The sequence below is a fragment of the Folsomia candida genome, unplaced genomic scaffold (assembly GCF_002217175.1).
Source record: "Folsomia candida strain VU population unplaced genomic scaffold, ASM221717v1 Fcan01_Sc002, whole genome shotgun sequence".
NCBI lineage: Eukaryota > Metazoa > Arthropoda > Collembola > Entomobryomorpha > Isotomidae > Folsomia > Folsomia candida.
In genome coordinates this window covers 3,198,101-3,214,484 of record NW_019091194.1, presented here as the reverse complement: position 1 = coordinate 3,214,484, position 16,384 = coordinate 3,198,101, and the positions used below count along the sequence as shown (strand labels likewise).

The 16,384-nt window shown below is 37.4% G+C and overlaps 2 protein-coding genes across 3 annotated transcripts; both read right to left on the bottom strand.

Moving 5' to 3' along the window:
• Positions 1-62: 62 nt before the first annotated feature.
• LOC110844709 lies at positions 63-6,631 on the bottom strand. Of its 2 annotated transcripts, XM_035847534.1 has the most exons (11): positions 6,426-6,631; positions 6,289-6,362; positions 6,048-6,218; positions 5,836-5,955; positions 5,747-5,777; positions 5,453-5,667; positions 4,758-5,384; positions 2,904-4,686; positions 2,694-2,809; positions 435-517; positions 63-358 (listed from the first exon to the last, which is right to left on the bottom strand). In XM_035847534.1, the coding sequence occupies exons 4-10, from the start codon at positions 5,944-5,946 to the stop codon at positions 452-454; spliced, it is 2,949 nt and encodes a 982-aa protein (XP_035703427.1). In that variant the 5' UTR covers positions 5,947-5,955; positions 6,048-6,218; positions 6,289-6,362; positions 6,426-6,631; the 3' UTR covers positions 63-358; positions 435-451. The 2 variants fall into 2 exon arrangements, with proteins under 2 accessions (XP_035703427.1, XP_035703426.1); XM_035847533.1 differs by lacking the exons at positions 63-358; positions 435-517 and adding an exon at positions 1,730-2,567 and having other exon boundaries at positions 2,641-2,809.
• LOC118432953 (ubiquitin carboxyl-terminal hydrolase 1-like) lies at positions 5,984-7,132 on the bottom strand. Its single transcript, XM_035848772.1, has 5 exons — positions 7,112-7,132; positions 6,915-7,013; positions 6,644-6,838; positions 6,289-6,362; positions 5,984-6,218 (listed from the first exon to the last, which is right to left on the bottom strand). The coding sequence occupies exons 1-5, from the start codon at positions 7,130-7,132 to the stop codon at positions 5,984-5,986; spliced, it is 624 nt and encodes a 207-aa protein (XP_035704665.1).
• Between the last annotated feature and the right edge of the window lie 9,252 nt (positions 7,133-16,384).

The window sequence follows — 16,384 nt, the reverse complement described above, 5'->3', positions numbered from 1 at the left end:
ATTGCATTTCACCAAATTTTTTTGTGCATAATACTCGTCTCCATATTTAAATAAACACATCATATAACAAAATCTTTTTTATTTTAATTTTGACCGCGTTTTAAGGTCAGAAAGGTCATAACCCCTTGCTGAATTATATTTTACTTGGGTCGTTGTGTTTTAGACAAATTTTTTTATTTGTGTCAAAATTGGTGATATAATGTATGAATGGCCCCCAAAAACCTTTTTTTGCTCAAATCCGTAGGGGTCCTGTTCGTCAACCAAGATAGGTATTGCGTATCCTGAGACACGCAATATTACTGCGAAGGGATGGCGTGCTCGTTTTTAAGTAGTGGAGTAATTTCTTCAAGTTGGAAATCTAGAATTTAAAAATTTCCTTTTATTGAAATTTTGCAATTTGCACATTAAGTGGTGCGTCTTAATTTAATTTAAACCTTATTCTTGTTGAGACTTAATGTATGCAATTTCGGAAAAACGACACTAATTTCCAAGCCGTCGAGGTCGAGTTGATTGTTGTCTAGAATGGAAATAAATAAATAAATAAATAAAATAAAAAATAAAATGGATATAAAACTTGGATATAAAACTCATCTCTTCTGCGCTGTTATAGCCCAATTTACATGATTCGTACACTTTATTTATTTAGCCCCCACAACAGTGTTGTGGGCCAAAACCAGCCGTGTCATGGTCAGGAACTCGAGATGCCACGGTTAAGGGGACAATGTGTGTCCAAAGAAGTCGCAAGGAACAAAAGACCATTTAAGGGTGCATAATACATAGGATTTACCAAACAGATTCAACTAACCATTCCAAGTCAAAAGCAAAGAAGAGGCAAAAACCTGGATGTAGTTTCCGGTATGTGACATACTCAAAATCTCACTCTGAATATAGAAAAGTATTCCAAGCTACATACACTTGTGTTATAGGTACAAAATCCCACCCAATTGTGACTTTGACCCCACGGAATCATTCTTTCTACCTTTATATGAGTTAATGTTTTCTCCATTTAAAGTCATTCACTCTACGCCGGTATGATGCAGCTTGTGTGATGAATCCACCAGAATCAAGAGTATACCTTACTGACTTTACTAGACGACTATCGCAAGATCTTCGTTTTTACAAAATTCTGACGATGATGAACAGGAAGAAAATTCAGAAAAAAAATCATGGGAGAATTCAGATGAAGAATCAGGTGGGAGTAAATAGGGTGATAAGATATTATTATTGGATACTATTACTTACATTTGTCAGACACGTAATCAGTATTTTCGCTAACTGTAGTTTATGTGACTTGCTTTTATTCTCTTATACTTGATAATATTTGATATTATATTTGACTGTTAGGAAACAAGGTTATGAGTGGTATGAATTGAGGCTGTTTGTCAAAGATTACTTTCACCATAAATTAGCAATACAATAAAATTACAGTCAATCTACCATTACAAAATAAACAAATAAATTCGACAAAGTATACGAGTTAGAAATTACGAGTGACAATCGATCACTAATATGAATCGAAGAAGTGCTTTGTAGAATTTTAATTATAATTGTATGCAATCTTCAGGAAATGCTCGTGATTTTTTTTCAAAAATGACTGAAATAAAACAGCATTGGTTTATTATGTAAACATAATACGACTGATATTGACATGCATACCAGCCCCACAATTATAGTTTCGCCAGTGAATTGTGTACATAAGTACTAATAAATGAAATGGACTCTACGTTGGTTTGTAGTCAGTTTACATATTTATTGCTGGTCAGCGGTTACATAATTAAAAAGTAAAATGAAATTACGCGAGACTAGTTAATTAAAGACAGAAGAAAGAACGTCTTAAGTCTAACTAATATGTTTAGTATAGGTAAGTATAATAAAAAAATGTAACAAAGTCAATATTAGTAATAAATTGTCATTTCTCTATCGTTTGTTAACACACATGCCCATCTGAAGTACTGTGGTGAAGAGGATTCCCACCGGAAAAGTAACCGGTGAGGGTACCACCACCACTGACGACTTTGCAGTTGGGAAAGTAAGTTTATTATGTGTTTTAGGCCTAATCTGCCTCTTCATCGAAGTCGGCATTTGTCCCTTCATCGGAATCATGACCTGTATCTTCATCGGAATCATGACCTGTATCTTCATCGGAATCATGACCTGTATCTTCATCGGATTCCCCATCAATCTCGTCATCCGATTCGCCATCAATCTCGTCATCCGATTCGCCATCAATCTCGTCATCCCAATCTTGCTGGGCCTCGTCGACTTGATCTTGATCGTGATCTTGCTCCTCATCTTGCTCCACATCTAAAACGCGTATTGTGCGTGCTAGTAATACTCGACTCACATCCGTATCCAAATTTTGTAAAAACGAGTCAAGACTTTGCGATAGTCGTCTTGTAAAGTCAGCAAGGTATATTCTTGATTCTGGTGGATTCATCACACAAGCTGCATCATACCGGCGTCGAGCTAATGATTTTAAATGGAAGTTTGCGAAGTAATCCAGCCCGTGTAGAGGTAGAAAGAATGCTTCGGTTGGGTCAAAGTCACAATTTGGTGGGATTTTGTACCTATAATGTAAAGATATTTAAATGTAGTTCTAAATTTGTTCAACTACATGTAACTTTGAGCAAAAGTTAATACCGAAGGCTGCAGCCAAGGTTTTGTCTCCTTTTCGATACTGCCGTAAAACTTACTTGTCTTACGGATGTTACAGCCTTTACAAGCCTTTGTTTAGTGAATCCAATTATACAACCTTCAATAGTCAATTTCTCCTTGTCTCTGTAAGGGCAGACCCATGTCTGACTTAAATCTGGAGAAAATTAAAGTATTCGTTATTATTTATTGTTACAGATAAACATTTCAAATTGATTTGATAATAATAAACTCTATACGAAATTTCTTACCTTTGAAATCGGTTGCATCGAGATCTACGTTTATAATCTCCCCATCCAAGGTAGTTGTGTACGCATGGGACGGTGGGTTATCGCTGGGCTTCACGTTGTATTTTCTCACTGCACAATCGTAGCATAGGGCTTCGTCAGAAAAGTTGGTTCCTAAAGTAGATGCCTCTGTGTTTGAGTAACAGTTGTAGCATGGCCCTTCTAACTTATGTAAAGCGGACCATCTCAACCTTAACTGGTTTTTGTAACGTTTTGTGCCTGGCTTGTAGGAAGGGGGGAGGCGTCCTTTGTCAGAAGGGATTCTTGGGCGTGGTCTTTTGACCCTATGTTGATAGAAATAGCATGTGTTACACAAAATCCCTTGACCTTTTGGGGTTGCCCATCTACTTGATTTTTCTGTCCCGCAGTTGGAACAAGGTCCGCTGTTTTCGAGAACGGACTGTAACGAGCCATTATCAGAGGGGATTCTTGGGCGTGGGGATTTGTGCTTAAGTTCGAATTGGTAGCATGTGTTACACAAAATCCGTGCTTGACCTTTTGGGATAGTCCATCTACATGATTTTTCTGTCCCGCAGTTGGCACAAGGTCCGCTGTTTTTGAGAACGGACTGTAACGAGCCATTATCGGAGGGGATACTTGGGCGTGGTCTTTTGTGATTACGTTCGAATACGTAGCATGTGTTACACAAAATCCCTGCTTGACCTTTTGGGGTAATCCATCTACATGATTTTTCTGTCCCGCAGTTGGCACAAGGTCCGCTGTTTTTGAGAACGGACTGTAACGAGCCATTATCGGAGGGGATACTTGGGCGTGGTCTTTTGTGATTACGTTCGAATACGTAGCATGTGTTACACAAAATCCCTGCTTGACCTTTTGGGGTAATCCATCTACATGATTTTTCTGTCCCGCAGTTGGAACAAGGTCCGCTGTTTTCGAGAACGGACTGTAACGAGCCATTATCGGAGGGGATTCTTGGGCGTGGGGATTTGTGCTTAAGTTCGAATTGGTAGCATGCGTTACACAAAATCCCTGCTTGACCTTTTGGGATAGTCCACCTACCCGATTTTGTTGTCCCGCAGTTGGAACAAGGTCCGCCGTTTTTGAGAACGGGGAGGCGTCCTTTTCCAGAAGATATTGTTGGACGTGGGGATTTGTGTTTAAGTTCATAGTCATAGCATGTTTTACACAAAGTCCCCACTTCCCCATGGGGGGTTGTCCACCTTTTTGATTTTGTTGTGCAACAGTTGGAACAAGGTCCGCCGTTTTTGAGAACGGACTGTAACGAGCCATTATCGGAGGAGATTCTTGGGCGTGGGGATTTGTGCTTACGTTGGAATTGGTAACATGTGTTACAGAAGATCTCTGCTTGACCTTTTGGGATAATCCACCTTTTTGATTTTGTTGTCCCACAGTTGGAACAAGGTCCGCTGTTTTTGACAACGGGGAGGCGTCCTTTTCCAGAAGATTTTCTTGGGCGTGGGGATTTGTGTTTAAGTTCATAGTCATAGCATGTTTTACACAAAGTCCCCTCTTCCCCACCACCTACTTTGGTTGACCACCTACTTGATTTTGTTGCCGTGCAGTTTGAACATGGTCCATAATCGACACGTTTGAATTGAATATTTTTTCTTTCCAAAAGGATTCTCTTTGCGCATTCTTGACAAACTCTTTCCCCATCAGCTTTTCTGTGCCATTTCATAGTAGTAGAGGAGTTGCACACGGCGCATGTCCTGGGGTTCTTGTTATAGTCGTTGATGATAGAGATGTCTTGTTCGTCTAAATGTCCCTACCAAAACAATCGACTTTTGTGAATTAGCAAGTTTATACGAAGACATAATGCTGGTATGAGAAACTTACTTGTTGCAAATTTGTATCCACGTCACTCTTATTTGAAGCAAATGGATCGACCAACTTGAAATATGATATTTCTGGAGCTCTGGTCTTATCGAGGATGTTTGATTCGACTTCGGATGTGAGTTGGGATGTTACTTCAGTCGGCACTTCCGCCACAGGGCAAGCTAAGATGCCGGAATCCTCCGAATCAAAGTGGATTTCGATATAATCTTGGGATAATTCATCAAAATTTTCAATGTAAATAACATCCGAGATAGTTTCTACTTGATGATCCATTGGGATATTATCTTGGACTGGGTTGTCGTGAAGTCCGCTTGATACTGGCTTTTCCTGCATCTCTGACGACTCGCTTTCTTTGTAGAATAGTATGTAGGCCTGACGGCTTAGTACATTTGCGAGACATGTTTTTGACACTTTTTCGTCGTTGCAAATGAACCAGTAATCTTCATCGATAGGTCTTCTTCTGTAGGCAACGTAGTGTCCTTGGTCGTCAAAGTTGCCCAAGTGCTCCACTAATCCGAACAAGTCGTACTTAATTGTCTTGGACTCTATTGATTCTGATAAGAAGGTCGACATGTCCAAAACTGCTGGGAAGATGACGGGCGAATCTCTTTTAACGATCCCATTTGGCTAAAAAATTTAAGAAACAAAATGAAAGTCCGAAAAAAAATACAAACCAACTTGATATTTCGATATACCGTGACAAGGAATCTCTTCAAATGCAGCACTAGATTGGCAGGTGGTGTAGAAATCCTAGAACTTTTCTCAGCGGGGGATGAGATTGATGGGAAGTCTAAAGGGGTTTTGTTGTACTTGGCAGCAATTATTCTTCGGCATTTGTCACATTCAACCGAATTTTCGCCGACTAGGAATTCAACGTCCATGTGAGCAGATAAGCATTCCTCTAAGGACACTACGAGACACAAAATATAAAAGGGAATAAAGTATTTATATATATTGGAAATGTGTCAAAAATCAAAAATATTAGATACCATTATTATTTGCACTGCCTTGACCAGAGACCTAGGGAAAGGAATTTTAATAGTACATATATATAAACTACGAGTTTTATGCTACTAACCACAATTGGAAGACTAATGTCCAAGAAATGCTCTGAGTTAATCCTTTGATTACTGCAGTGCACACATTTAATTGTAGTTTTAATTTCTCCGCCAAAGATTCCTTCGAGCATGTCGGAAATCTGTGAAATCGTACATTGGCATATTATTTTAATTCAATTCATTAAGTGTCATATTAGTAGGATCTTCTTCTTTGAGCAATTGGATAATGAACCTAAGCAGTTCGTGGGCGTCGTGTTGCTGGCGCAAAGGAAATCTTTCTTTCACTGCGTCGAGGATTGCAACAGGCGAAAACTGTTCATCACTTTCTCCATTGATGGACCCAAAACAAAGTAACAATTCTTTCAACAATGTGGACCGTGGCAAGTTGAAATTAGATGTGGTCCTAGAGTGATGCAAATTATTATGGTGCTGGTTATTACGTATGTATCAGAATTTTTATAAAAATTTACTACCTGATATCAAACACAGAAGCGAGGCATTGGAGAATGGAGTTGAGGTAACAAGTCTCACCCAAATTTTCTAGGCCCTATAAAAGAGTTACAATGGTGTTCAATCTCGGTAATCATCATGCCTTTAAAAAATTAATTACATTATGTTGGCCATTCTCTCTTGCTTGTAAAGTTCTCTCTCCAAATCTGGTGGAGGACATCGTTGAAGAAGAAGGACCCTGAGACACTCTGTTGATCGGGATGTGGCTCAGACGGCGAGACGGACGCAAAGCAGATTTTGTCGATGGTGGTTACAAATAAGAAATTAAATAAATTTAATAAATTTAAGGGAAAATAGATAGATTATACGCACACGTACAACTTTTGTTGTTGGTCGGCTTTGTCGGCCCTGCTTTTTGTCAGTCGCGATTCCATAGCCGTCGTCGTCGGGAGTTTCTTGTGAACCAGTAGCTGGTGTCGACGACGAAAAATTTTGAGTAAAGAAATCAGGATCACGAGAAGAACGAGTGTCAATTTTCCTTGTTCGTTTTTTCCTTTTTTCCATCTTTGCCTTCTGCAAAGTTACAAGTGTTGTAATATTAAATGATTATTTAAAATGCTTCACAAATATTAAATACTAATTTGGATACCTTAGAGGATTTGGATTCGAAATCACTGCTATCTGAATGATCAACCTCGTCACTTTCGGTGATAGGAGATTTAACACAATTTCTCCTAGGACGGGAATCCTGTTTGAGATTTTTAAGTTTAAGACTAATCCTAAGTTTTCTTAAAGCAGGACTACTTCCGCAAATGAGTTTCTTAAATTAAATTGAAACTTGCTTACCTTAGTTGTTCCTTCCTCCATCTTTGTCTCACAAACTAGATTTTAACTTTGCCCGAGAATAAATTTTAACAACTGCTCGTTGATTATATAATTAAAAAAAGTTCAAAAAAAAACTTTGAAGACATTAATTTTTGGAGGAGTAACCGGCAGCAAACAAAATGGAGGAGCTGTTACTAGTCACACAGCAGCAGATAATTTGATGCAGGACTTGTCGTGTCTTGGAGAAAATATGGCGCACTTTTATTTCTGAACGTTGCTGCCTTCTTGCTAATTTTTTGTAGGTTTATTTTTATTCAGGGTAGATTTGTTTGAATTAATTGGTGGATAAACTTTTAATTAATTTTTTAATGTCACAAATATTCACAAATGTTGATTTCTTTTAATAGAATAAAAAGACCAGGTCAGGTCATTTACTTTTGTCATCCTGAATGAGTGCAAGTGATGGAGTATGGAGCGGCTATGCACAAGTCTATGTATGCTGACAGCCAGCAAGCAAGCAAGCAGTGAAGCTACTTTTGAGCAGACGCCGCTTTTTCGCTTTTGTTATTTTTTGACCGACGCTTTGAAGTAAAAGATGGAAGAAGAAGAAGCTGGATATAAAAATGATATATGCCTATTTGTATCTGTGGTTTTTATTTATGAAGCCTTATTTATTGGAAGTCTAGATTTTTATATATCTAATACATAAATGGTAAAAAGTAGTTAGTCAGATGATAGTGTGTTAAAGGAAAATCTCGTTTATGTGTTTATGTGTTTATGTGTTTATGTGTTTATGTGTTTATGTGTTTATGTGTTTATGTGTTTATGTGTTTATGTGTTCTCGCATGTGCAAATAGTGATAAAATACGGGTGCGATAAAATTTGTTCGGATTTTATTTTAAGAAGGGCCGGTTTTTGCTGACTCCACTTGAGTGTGCAAGTAAATAAGAAGCATTATTATTATATATGAATGAACACACATTAATTCTCTACTCATCATTCAAGCTTCCTGCGCAGTTCTACATATGTATACTTTAAACGTTGCGTAATTTCTAGTATTAACAAAAGACGACCTGTTGACGTATTTATCTTTTAGTCGTGACGTCGTCTTAGGCGAGATAGTCAGTTCCCTCCCTCTCTTTATATTTTAAACCCCTAACGTTACATAAATATAAAACTGTCCATCTGGAAACACAATGAACTTGGAATCTGAATGTTTTCTGTCGTTTGGGATGACATCATCTCCTCCCCTCATCAAAGTTGAACGTGATCCTGGTCCTCCCGTTGAAATCGCACATGAATTCCTCAGTGTTGGCACAGAACAAGCCAACTTAATTTCAAAAAACTATAAACCAGTGTATGACAGTCGGCTATCCATAACTAGAGTAATTTTAGTCAGAAAGGTAATTCTTTCCGGTGGACAAAATGTTATTGACGCAAAGAAAAATACATCTTTTCGGAATTCGATAAATGTGGCTCAAAAATTGTTGGAATGGGGTCATTTATGCCCTACCGCTCCAGATACATTGGCTCTGCATCCGACAAGTCATGAAGAAGCTCTCGTAATAGACCGACTGCCAAATATCTTTATTGTTGGTGGACAAAAACGTTTTAAAATTCGCGAATGGAAGGGAACTTTTATCGTTACACTCCCTAAATTTAGTGATACGGGTATTGCGGTCGTTTTGGATAAATGTATGAACTTTGTCCCACTCAACATTAGAGTCCTAAATAAATAAGTAATTAAGGCATGTATTGTTGGCTGTCTAAGCTTATGAAACATGCTTTTTGTAGATCCTTAATAATCAATTACTGTGTTTTTTTATTATTCTATAAAAGAGTGGACATTTTTATGTATTGACATATAGCATGTATCGGAATTGGAATATTTTCTAAATAAATAACACCCTTTTTAATTTGAGAATGTTTTGTGTACTATTATGAATGAATCATTTAACGAAATGAGCCTTTCATTAAATTAATTGATAATCTGTAATAAAGAGTCATGTGTAAATTTTCCCGAATTACATTCATCTCAACTCATCTTTGATGTTAGATAGTTACGTACGTACTTGTTGGTAATTTAAAGTAATATGCAATTATTCTATTTGAAATGTAACTCGATTTGTCCTTGAAGAATACTGGTCAATTTCAAACTTGATTATACATCAACTTTCATAAGAGATTTCGCAGCTTAAGCCTGGGATGCCATGTAATGTATGGGTAGCTTGTAGGAATTTTCAATGGCCGATTTGATAAACTCGTTAGTGATAGCAGTTATATTTTAAGTGTGTGGATAATCTGGTGTACAAAAAATGTTCAGTTTGATGGTAGATGTCCAAATTCATAAGAGATTTCGCAGCTCAAGCCTGGGATGCCATGTAATGTATGGGTAGCTTTCATGAATTGTCAGCCTCGATTTGATAAACTCGCCTGTGATAGGTAGCGTATGATAATTACCAAGGAGTATGAATAAATTAATTAGGAATTGGAGGAATGTTTTCAATGAAAAATTACCACAGCATCACGAATTCCCCGATTGATGCAACATTGGCTTAAGGCTATCCTTGTGGATGGAGATGAGTTTGGTTACTAGGTTTTTGTGGCACGAATAAATAAGCATGGGAATAACAGTAAATTCAAGACTGTATATCTTCATTAACATTCTGTGAGTAAAACATTCAAACAACTTATGAAGGACTTGTCAGAGCACGTAGTGAAAGAACGTTTCTCCTAAATAAAGTTTATGGTGAAATACACCTTAGAAATTAGTGCATTCTAATGCATCCTGGCAAATGCAAGGGAAAATTTACATGAGATGTATCTGAAAGGTGATTTTTTATCAATACATTTTTATAAGTTTTGGCTTGACTTTGAGACAAATTATAAATCCGACCGCAAAGAAATTACAAAATGGCAAATGGTGTCATACCAGTGACGAATGGGTACGTGGTGTCGTCATCGTCGGGTTTCAATAATGGGGTAATAATGTTGTATTTGATCCACCAAACCATCATCCACATACTTTGTAAACTTCATTTTTTGGTAATAGTTCAGGAAATTTTGCCTCTTTAAAACTCTTTAAACTAATCTGTACGGCCTTCTCTCTGATTGGCACTGAATTTAGTGTCATTCTCATGTAAATTTTTTCTCGCAGGCGTCAAAAGGTATAAGAGGAGAGCCATACCAACTGTTCCACAAACCCTGTTTCCATTTTTAGCAAAAAGCAGAGTGAGAGTTGGACTCTGGTGGGTATCACCACCACCGGCGACTGTCGATGCGACAGTGCCGTATGGTGGTCTGTCTCACTTCTCACTCTCTGCAAATTGTTTACCGGGATTATGAACCAACTCGTGTTGAGATGCTTTTTATCTCTCACACGAGTTGGTTCATCTTTGGAATTCTCCAGTTTTTTAAAATAAAACTAAAAAAGTGGGAGTTATTTTTATAAAATATTAAAAAAGTGAATCATGGAGGCTCACTCCTCCCTCCCAAGAGAGCAGCCACCTTCACCACCACCCCCAATATCACCCCTGCCACCACCGCCACCCCCAATTTCGACATCACTTCCACCACCACCACCGGATACTACCACACCCACCGAAATAAGCCAAGGTAGGTACCTTTTAAGGTTGAATCTCTGAGAGCAACGGTCAAACGTGTCGAATTTTTTGTCTTGACCGTTTTAGATTGGTCGTGGATTTCAAAAATCGACTTTGTTTTGACTTGTCACGACCGTGTGACCGTGTCGCTTTACCTTTTTGCTACATTTCGATCGTTGTTTGCAACGGATTATTGAAAATGGTATGCTTTAAAAATCAGAGATGGGATAAATATTAAAATTGTTATATTATGTTATATTTTTAAAATTGTCAAAAACTCAGAGATGGGATAGTTTAAGTTGGGGTATATTTTAAAAATTTTCTAAAAAGCCGAGATAGCTTAATTATTTAAATTTTGCAATATTTTTAAAATTTTTAAACAAATAGAGATAGGATAATTATTTAAATTGGACAAGATTCCTGAAATTAAAAAAATCAGAGATGGGATAATTATTTAAATTGGGGAAGATTTTTAAAATTTTCAAAAGATCAGGGATGGGATAATTACTTAAATTTTGCAATATTTTTAAAATTTTCAAAAAATCAGCGATGGGATAATTATTTAACTTGGGCAGGATTTTTTAAATTTTCATAAAATCAGACATAGGGTAATTATTTAAATTTTGCAAGATAATTATTTAAATTAGGGAAGATTTTTAAAATTTTCAAAAAACAGATTGGGTTATTATTAACAGTTGGAAATTTTTACAAAAGTTTTGAATATTCAGAGACAGGTTAATTTTTAAAATTAGAACATGCTAATAAAATTCTATTGGAAGATTCCAATTAGTAAAAACGTTTCAAAGTATGTCAAAAATTCAAGTAGTGGTAATTGTTTTCTTTATAGTACGTCGCTGCGACATTGGACTCTTGATTGCCCACCACCGATGGACTTGTTCTGAAGACGAATCTCGACCTCTAGACAAGATTGTGCAAAGCAGAACTATGCAGTCTGTCAGGCAGTCATTTCCAGGTTTCAATTTCAAACTTATTTTCAGTGATAATTTTTTCTGTGCAAAATGCATTGAGTTTTTTGGACGGCGCCGTGTTCGCACATGTTGTCATCCAAAGCATAACAATAAATACAAAGGCAAAAATGTGAAATACATCACTGCGGAAGATTACTTTACCCAATACAAAGCCCTGGGATTATTACCAAATCAAGCGATATGCAAGGACGCAAAATTCTGCTATGATGATACCCAAGAAATTCAAGATCAAGATTCGGAAGATCCTACCTTTGAAGAACCAGCCTCAAAGAAGAGATTGGTCGAGACGTTAACAAGTATCAAGCAAACAATTTCCCCTTCGGCCCCTGCAATAGCATTGAACAGAAGAAATCTCAAGCAACAAAGTAATCTAGTCACAAGAGAACTTGAGCAAGTAACGAAGACAATCACCACAGGATTCCAAGATGTCGGACTACCAATTCCAGACAAAGAACAACACAATCAAGAACAACTTCTCCAGGATTCTACAGATCTCAACTGGATCATGAAGCACTTGAAGCTAAGATTGCAAGGATGTTCTCAAGCCGAAAAAAAACAACTGCTTACCTTAGTTCCACCGTCTTGGAGTATTAAGAAGACTCAAGATTTCTTCAATATTGGGAAACGCTTGGTCCAGGGAAGCCGCAAACGTCGTAAAGAAACCGACACAATCCTTCCTCCAATAAAACCAAAATCTGGATACAAAATTACCCAAGAAACCAAATCCAATATTCAAGATTTCTATTATCAAGATGATGTGTCAAGAGCCTGCCCAGGACAAAAGGATTTTCTGTCCATCAAGAACAAGGAAACAGGAAGACGAGAACACAAGCAGAAACGATATCTTCTAAGCAATCTCAGGGAGCTCTACCAAAATTTCAAGATTCAGTACCCGGATTCGAAAGTTGGGAAATCGTCATTCATGATGCTGCGGCCACGAGAATGCATCTCGCTAACCAGCAAGGGATACCACAACGTTTGCGTGTGCATTTACCATGAAAATGTGAAGCTGCTGTTCCATGCCATCAAGATTTCATCCATCAAGCCTTCAATTTCACAATTAGTCTGTGAAAGTGGAGGCAAGGATTGCTACTACAGACGATGTACAAAGTGTAAAGGATCTACAACAAACTTCAAAATAGCTTTAAGAGAAAACGAAGTCATCAGGAACAACACGTCAATTTCATACCGAAGATGGCTGACGACAGACGGAACTCAATACGTGACTGAGGAAAAAGAAACCGAAGACTTCTTGGACTTTGCAACTTCGGAACTGGAGAAGCTGTTGAAACATCACTACATCAGCAAAGCTCAGCATGAATTTCTTGTGGATCTTCGAAAGAATCTCAAGCCTGGTGAGCTCTTCATTTGGGGAGACTTTTCCGAAAACTACTCACCTGTAATCCAGAATGCTGTCCAGTCCGAATACTTCTCCCACAAACAGATCACTATTCACCCCTTCACAATCTACTGGGCCGTGAACGAAGTTGTATACAACATGAGCATATCTATTATCAGTGATTGCACCACTCATGACACAAATTCCTTCTACGCATCCCAGACTAAGCTCATACCAAGACTTGTTCGAGAGTTTGCTGCTGCCCAAATCAGAATTACCAAAATTCACTACGTTTCAGATGGATCTGCAGCTCAATACAAGAATCGCAAGAATTTCTGCAACTTATACCACCATCAGAACGACTTTGGAATTATAGCCGTATGGCACTATGGAGCAACTGCTCATATGAAGGGACCTCAAGATGCTCAAGGAGGAATTGCCAAACGTCGAGCAAGAATTGCATCTCTTCAAGGTATCAAAATTACAACCGCAGAAGAATTCTTCCTCTGGTGCAGTTCAAATATTGAGGGAATTGAATATATATTCGTCTCGGATTCCGAAGTTCAGAAGATTATTGAAGAAAAAGATTTGACAACCCGGTACGAGACCATCACAACCATTCCTGGAACTCAACAAGCTCACCGTGTTGAAATTGGATCGGGAAAAATTCACCTTTATGAAGTTTCTCGGGACACCACGGTGATGGCAACTAAAATAATGGAATCCGAAGTTGCTCAACCTCTGGTCATCATCGATGAATGTGCCGTCAGCGATTGGATTGCATGTGTCTACGAAAACCAGTGGTACGTGGCCATCATCGATGAAGTGGACCTTGCTGACCAAGAAGTAAAGGTGACTTTCTGGAAACAAAACACCTCAAAATTAAAACTTGGAACCTCTTATATTTCTGAAAACGCGTCCTGTTACATCAAAATTGGACAAATTCTCAAGAAGATCTTCCCATCAAGAGCATCAAGACGTGGAAGGACAATCAACATCTCACTGGAGCAGCAGGAAGAAGTAGACAGACTCTTTAGACAATTTCAGCGATGAATAAGGAAGTGGTGGCGAAGATGGACTTCGAATGGTGGTGTTGGTGACTGTTTCCCAAAGATATTTTTTAATAAAGTTATTTATTAAATCATATCATTAAATAGTTTTATAAACCTGTTGTAAAATAGGTTTATAAACCTATTTAATTCATTCAATTTTACGAAAATAAAATCTCTTGGTAATTTAGTCATGATCGCATATCGCAAATTAATTCATCAACTTGGCTTTCAATGACTTGTTTTTAATTGGTAAGAATGTTAGTTTAATTATCGCGCGATAATTAAATTAACATCACCTAAGGCGCAAAGGACCAGGGTCCGAGATTGCTGCTATCTCGCTGATGACTGGATTTTCCAGCAGGAATTATTTATAATCAAATAATTCTTGGACTAAGCATAGTCGAAACCCAAAATTACTGCATATTGTCTACTAAACATTATAATACGAATTTTTTGTAATCGCCGAAATTCATGATTTTTGGCATTTAGAAATTCAGATAAGTTTTTAATTTGGAGCGATTTGGATAAACAAAACTTGCTAATCTGAAAAATTGATAAGTGCCGTCATAAGCTCTATAGCGTCAATTTTCGAGTGGATATCACCATTATAAAATCAAAAAAGCTTAAGTTTTAAATTTGGGGCGATTTGGATAAACCAAACTTGCTTATCTGAAAAATTGATAAGTGCCGTGATAAGCCCTGTAGCGTCAATTTTCGAGTGGATATCACCATTATAAAATCGAAAAAGCTTAAGTTTTAAATTTGGGTCGATTTGGATAAACCAAACTTGCTTATCTGACAAATTGATAAGTGCCGTGATAAGCCCTGTAGCGTCAATTTTCGAGTGGATATCACCATTATAAAATCAAAAAAGCTTAAGTTTTAAATTTGGGGCGATTTGGATAAACCAAACTTGCTTATCTGACAAATTGATAAGTGCCGTGATAAGCTCTGTAGCGTCAATTTTCGAGTGGATATCACCATTATAAAATCAAAAAAGCTTAAGTTTTAAATTTGGGGCGATTTGGATAAACCAAACTTGCTTATCTGAAAAATTGATAAGTCCAGTGATAAGCCCTGTAGCGTCAATTTCCGAGTGGATATCACCATTATAAATTCGAAAAAGCTCAAGTTTTAAATTTGGGGTGATTAGGTAATTAAAATATCACAAACTTAATTAAGTTGGGTGGTTGAAATCCATATCTCATTAGTGGCCAGAGTTTGTTACGGCTCTTGCAAAATAAGTCCCTCCCTCAGAAACTTTGACCCCAAATTTCTCGTGGTACCATCGATTCCCTTCGGGCAACAAAAGCTGAAAATGTAGCTCTTCCCAAGGAGAAAAATCTGGCATCGGGTTGTCCGAAGTAAATGGGTGGTACCATGCGTTTTTTAAGGATTTCTGTGTACGTAAAAAAACCGCCAATTTTCGAATTTTGAAACTCTTGATGCATTAAAATGTTCGTATTTCAAGGGGAAGTCAAATTGCAAATGCAAGTATAGGTCTAACTCTTATTCTACACGATGTACATTGACTTTCTCATTTTTCCGAACTTTGTTCCTTTATTTTTATAGGGGGTGTGGTTGCACAGAATTCAAAAAATGTTGTGGTACATTTGTCCTTGTACCCACAATTGCATTTACAATTAATTTTATTTGATTCAATGAAATCGATGCGAAAAGCTATGGAACGTATCCGTCATTTTATCTCATAAGTATTACAGAAAATTCAAAATTATATGTCGCCATTAACTTTATTCAACAATACCGTTCTTTAACATGGATAACGAGTTATCGAGCTAAAGGATGATAGAATGTTTTAACTAAATAAACTTAACAATGACATAGTTTTGAATTTGCTGCCAATCTCATGTTGCCCTTTTCTCGCATGTCTCAAAATGCATGGGAATTACAGAAAATTCAAAACTATATGTCGCCACTAACTTTATTCAACAAAACCGTTCTATTATGCTGTACCTCGATAACTCGTTATCCAGTTTAAAGAACGGTTTTGTTGAATAAAGTTAGTGGCGACATATAGTTTTGAATTTAATGTCAGTCTCATGCATTTTTACGCCTGCGAGAAAAGGCTCGGCTGAGATTATCAGTAAATTCAAAGCTACATTTCATTATTAAGTTTATTCAACAAATACAATCTATCATCCTGTTGCTCGATAACTCGTTATCCAGTTTAAAGAACGGTTTTGTTGAATAAAGTTAGTGGCGACACATAGTTTTGAATTTAATGTCAGTCTCATGCATTTTTACGCCTGCGAGAAAAGGCTCGGCTGAGATTATCAGTAAATTCAAAGCTA

What these genes read in the sequence shown, in the direction of transcription:
- LOC110844709 (XM_035847533.1), bottom strand. Translation starts at nt 5,946, where the DNA reads ATGCTCGAAGGAATCTTTGGCGGAGAAATTAAAACTACAATTAAATGT. An exon ending in ACATTAGTCTTCCAATTGTG is followed by an intron (nt 5,778 to 5,835) that starts GTTAGTAGCATA and finishes TCCTTTCCCTAG; the next exon opens with GTCTCTGGTCAAGGCAGTGC. An exon ending in AACCTTGGCTGCAGCCTTCG is followed by an intron (nt 2,568 to 2,640) that starts GTATTAACTTTT and finishes TTTACATTATAG; the next exon opens with GTACAAAATCCCACCAAATT.
- LOC118432953 (XM_035848772.1), bottom strand. Translation starts at nt 7,132, where the DNA reads ATGGAGGAAGGAACAACTAAG. An exon ending in TCGAATCCAAATCCTCTAAG is followed by an intron (nt 6,839 to 6,914) that starts GTATCCAAATTA and finishes GTAACTTTGCAG; the next exon opens with AAGGCAAAGATGGAAAAAAG. An exon ending in GCTTCTGTGTTTGATATCAG is followed by an intron (nt 6,219 to 6,288) that starts GTAGTAAATTTT and finishes GCATCACTCTAG; the next exon opens with GACCACATCTAATTTCAACT.